The sequence below is a fragment of the Penaeus monodon genome, chromosome 1 (assembly GCF_015228065.2).
Source record: "Penaeus monodon isolate SGIC_2016 chromosome 1, NSTDA_Pmon_1, whole genome shotgun sequence".
Taxonomy (NCBI): Eukaryota; Metazoa; Arthropoda; class Malacostraca; order Decapoda; family Penaeidae; genus Penaeus; species Penaeus monodon.
In genome coordinates, this window is record NC_051386.1 from 17,641,174 (window position 1) to 17,646,173 (window position 5,000).

Here is a 5,000-nt window from a genome sequence, read left to right on the forward strand (position 1 = left end):
AGGGAGACAAAATGACTGATTCCCTGGCTAGTTAGGGAGAGGGAGGGGAAGGGGGGAAGGATGTAGAAGGGCGGGGTAAAAAAGGGAGGGGAGGGAGAAGGGAGGGGCGTTGGGGGGCGTAGAGGGGAGGGGGAGGGAAAGGAGGGGAAGAAGAAGGGAATTACATGGGGAGGGGGGAAGAGCGTTAAAAGGAGGAGGTATTTGTTTAGTTAGGGAGAGTCAGAGATTATGAATGTATTATTATTATTATTATTATTATTATTATTATTATTATTATTATTATTATTATTATTATTATTGTTATTTATTTTTTGTTATTATTATTATTATATATTTTTGTTTATTATTTTTTCATAAGGATCTTGTTTACATAAGGGCAGCGATGCAGAGTACTTCATTACGATAATTAAGAGGGCAGAAAAAATGTTTGGGGAAATAAAGGGGATGAAGCGGAAGAAAAATAGAAAACAAAGTAGAGAGAGAGGGGGAGGGGGGAGAAAGAAAGAAAGAAAGAAAGAGAGAGAGAAGGAAGGAAAGAGAGAAAGATTATTTATTCATTTACCCAAATAACTTACAGAAATATCAAGCGAGTTTCGGACACATTGAGTGCTACCAGCCCTGTAAACAAGACTCAATGCTCAATAGCCTTTTGCTAGCACTTACTAGTAGACAATAGCGAAAGCAAAATGCTACATTTTACACCCTGGTATAGTCCATTGCCCGCGCCATTGCCGTGGAAATGCACCAATAAAGATATGATTTACGTGTTCCTAGATAGTGTAAGTTGTCGAGCGAACAGTGAAATTCTTTTAGTGTCGAATAAAGAGATGTTTATGATGAATAATCGAAATTCCTGGTGAATAACGAGGAAAGGGGAGGTGTGTGTGTGGGGAGGGGGGGGGGGGTGAGAGCCGTTCCACAGGCACAATACGCGATTCACTGTATAGGAAGTGACATGTGGCACTGTATTGATCATTGCTGTTATTGGATTACTTGTCAATATCCCCGTTTGTAACTTCCATTTTTGGCTGTATCTCTACTCTCGCCATTCTCTCTCTCTCTCTCTCTCTCTCCTCCTCTCCTCTCTCCTCTCTCTCTCTCTTCTCTCTCTCTCTTCTCTCTCCTCTTTCTCTCTCTCTCTCTCTCTCTCTCTTCTCTTCTCTTTTTCTCTCTTCTCTCTCTCCTCTCTCTCTCTCTCTCCTCTCTCCTCTCTCTCCTCTCTCTCTCTCTCTCTCCTCTCTCTCTCTCTCTCTCCTCTCTCTCTCTCTCTCTCTCTCTCCTTCTCCTCTCTCTCTTCTCCTCTCCTCTCTCTCTCTCTCTCTCTCTCTTCTTCTCTTCTCTCTCTCTCTCTCTCTCTCTCTCTCTCTCTTTCTTTCTCTCTCTTCTCTTCTCTCTCTCTCTCTCTCTCTTTCTCTCTCTCTCTCTCTCTCTCTCTCACTGTCTATCTATCTATCTCTCCTTCTTTGTGCTTGCTTCGGTTTCACCTTTTTCTTGGTTCTGCGTTCTTTCTCACCGTTTCTGCAATTTCCTTTTGCTTTGCATTCACCCAGAATTTGCATTCTCTTGCCTACTCCACACACTGCATTTTTTCCGTCTTTGCAGTCTCTCCAAACTTTTATTTCCCTTAACATTGCACTCTCTCCCAGGTCTGCAACCTCCCCCCCCATCCCTCCCCTTACTGCTTTTACCCCATATACTGTTTTTTCCTTTTTTTTCATCTCAACAAAATTTGCATATATTCTTTTCTTTCTTTTTATGCAAAACTGCCACATGCTCTGCTGTAGTATGTCACACCCTCCACTTCATTTTATGCCAGTAGTCTACTAAATAATCGTATTGTAAGCATAACACTGCATTATTCTCGAGTGCACGTGACTGCGCCACCATTCAACTACAGTAGTGTCAGTTATTCATTGCTAGTTTACGGCGTTTCTCTTATTTTTTGTTGAACTTCACCGCACTTCACACGGCTCGCATGCTACGATATGTAAAGTACTCTTTGTAACACCTAACTGCGTCTCGCCACACTTCACTACACTTCATCATGCTCGCACTGCCATCAGTACGGTACTGTGGTATCACACGTACGCTTCTCTTCACCATATCTCACTACACTTCATCACTCACTTCCAAGATGCTACTATGCTTATGGCACATTTAGTATTTTTGGTTGGATGTCACTTCTTTACACTCACTACACCACCACCAATATATCATCTCAGGCACTATTCTTAGTTGCAGTTAACTATACTTCACCACATTGTCACCCCAGGCACGATGTCCTACGCCATAGTCACTACTCTTCATCATAACTCAAGACACATTACACGCACTACACTATTATGCTACGCTTCACCACGCCACACCACACCTCACCACGCTTCACCACATCTCACCACGCCACGCCACGCCACGCCACGCTTCACCACGCATCAAGACGTTTCACCACATCCCACCACGTCACGTCACCACACCTCACTACGTTTCACCCCTCCACATTACGCTTCACCACGCTTCACCACACCTCAATACCCCTCACCACAACTCACCACGCTTCACCATCACTCCAGCCACAGTGATGGAGGGCTGGGGGGGGGGGGATGGACACGCCCCTAATGGCTCGCTGGCGTGTTCTCTCTGTATTTGCCCACACCGATTTATGGGGGAGCGCCGCCCCCTCCAAAGGCTTTGCTGAGGCCCAGCTACTGTCTCCGGAACCCCCACCCCCCCCTTTTTTTTGTTTTGTTTTGTTTTTTTTCTCTTTCTCTCTTTAACTCTCTCTCTCTCTCTCTCTCTCTCTCTCTCTCTCTCTCTCTCTCTCTCTCTCTCTCTCTCTCTCTCTCTCTCTCTCTCTCTCTCTCTCTCTCTCTCTCTCTCTTTCTCTCTGTTCCTCGCCCTCCTTCCTCTAATTTCTCTCGTTTTTGTCTTCCTATTCTGTTCATCGCCTTTTCTCGCATCTCCTCTTTCTCTTTCTCAGTTACGTGTGCTTCTCCTTCTTCTCTGTCAATCCTTCTTGTTTTGTCTCCTTTCTTTTCTTCTATTTTTATATATTCTTGGTCTTGCTCTCCTCCTTCTCCTTTTTCTCCTTCTCCTTTTCCTCCTCCTCCTTCTCCTCCTCCTCCTCCTCCTCCTCCTCCTCCTCCTCCTCCTCCTCCTCCTCCTCCTCCTCCTCCTCCTCCTCCTCCTCCTCCTCCTCCTCCTCCCTCGCCCTTCATTTTTTTCTTTCTTCCTTATCTTCTTCATTTTTTTTTCTCTCTGTCCCCCTGCCGTTCCCCTTCTCCGAATATTTAATCTGTAAATGAAACAGCAACAACAACAAAAAAGAATGATACGTATGTGTAATAATTAATGTAAGTCGCTTTATTCCGTGTCATAAGGAGAGGGAAACGGGGGAGGGAGAAGGAGAGGTTGGTGGGGGGAGGGAGAAGAGGGGAGGAGGGTACAGGGGAGAGGAGGGGAGGGAGAGAAAGAGAAGAAGAAAAAGAGTTCTGAAAGAAAAGAGGGGGAAGGGGATTAATTTATACACTTTGGATTGCATTATATATGTATTACCATGTTTCTGCGGCTTATGCCTGTGTTTATTTTTAGGAGGTACGTCCTCTCTCTCTCTCTCTCTCTCTCTCTCTCTCTCTCTCTCTCTCTCTCTCTCTCTCTCTCTATCTATCTCTCGCCTTCCAGCCGTATCCTTCACCCCCTCTGCCCTTCCCACCCTCCCCATTCAGATTCCCTCTCTCCTCTCTCCTCCATCCTCCTCATTCCTTCCCCTCCCCACCCCCCTCCATAATCCTCAACCCCTAACACCTATCTTCCCTCCTTTACCACCTCTCCTCATTCCTCTCCTCCTTTCCCCTGCCCATTCCTCCCGTCATCTGACCGCCATCACCCCTCACCCCTTCCCTCCTCTCCTTTACCCTCCCCCTATCCCCTCCCCAACCTTTCTACCCCGTTTCTACCCACTCACTACTCCCTATCCCTTCCCCAACCATTCCCCTCTCCTCCCCAGCCCCACCCCCCTACCCCCCTACCTCCATCTCCCACCCCGAAATCCACACTCACGCGTCTCCCCTTCTGTCCCTCCCACAGGAGAGTGCGACTTCCCAGCTGAATGGAGTGGCACCTGGTTCCGATCCGGCATGGGTCAGCTGGGCCCCATCGTGATCACGCGCACCAGCATTTCACACACCGAGAAATGCGTGGACGTCGGGAAGAACAACCGGTATCTTGTGCGCGAGGAGTGAGTATTTATATGTATATATGTTGTTGTTGGTATTGTTAGTGTCGTTAGTATGACTGTTGTTATTGTTATTATGGTAGTTGTGATGATTATATCTGTTGGTATTGTTATCGTTATTATTATTCTGTTTATATTGTTGTTATTATTAATATTAATGTTATTTTTATTATTATTATCATCATTATTATTATTATCACTGTCATATTCATTGTTGTTGTTGTTGTTATTATTATTATTGCTATTATTGTTATTATTTCTTTTATATTATTATTGTTATTATTATTTTTCTTATTATTGTTATTATTACTCTTTTATATTGTCATCAACTTATTCTTGTTACCATTACAACATTTACATTATCATTGTTGTCATTTCTCAATCATTTTATTATTAGCTTTGAATATTTAATTGATTCTTTTATTTGCCTGTTCCCTTTGCTACAATTATCACAACGATAATGACAATACCAATAATTAGGGTGATATTTTTATCTCAATTTAAAAGTAATATTAAATGCGAGACGAGTCTTGCATCAGCCGATCATGCATAGGATTCTGACGTAATGACTTTGCAACTTTCATGTGAAATATTTTATGGAAAAGGAGTCAATGAAATACTGATGTTGACAGTATGATTTATTCGTGGCTGATTTCATATTTTAATGCTGTAGATTAAAAAAATACTTCTACCTTATGGATACATGTATATATACGCACACGCGTGTATACGGACGCACGCGCGCGCGCGCGCACACACACACACACAC

At 44.0% G+C, this 5,000-nt stretch overlaps 1 protein-coding gene across 3 annotated transcripts in view; it reads left to right on the forward strand.

Moving 5' to 3' along the window:
• LOC119597683 overlaps positions 1–5,000 on the forward strand; it is a 138,197-nt gene that overhangs the window by 103,744 nt on the left and 29,453 nt on the right. For all 3 annotated transcript variants that reach the window (XM_037947470.1, XM_037947398.1, XM_037947325.1), the window contains one exon: positions 4,084–4,234. In XM_037947470.1, coding sequence (XP_037803398.1) covers positions 4,084–4,234 — 151 coding nt within the window. The remainder of the gene's footprint in view (positions 1–4,083; positions 4,235–5,000) is intronic.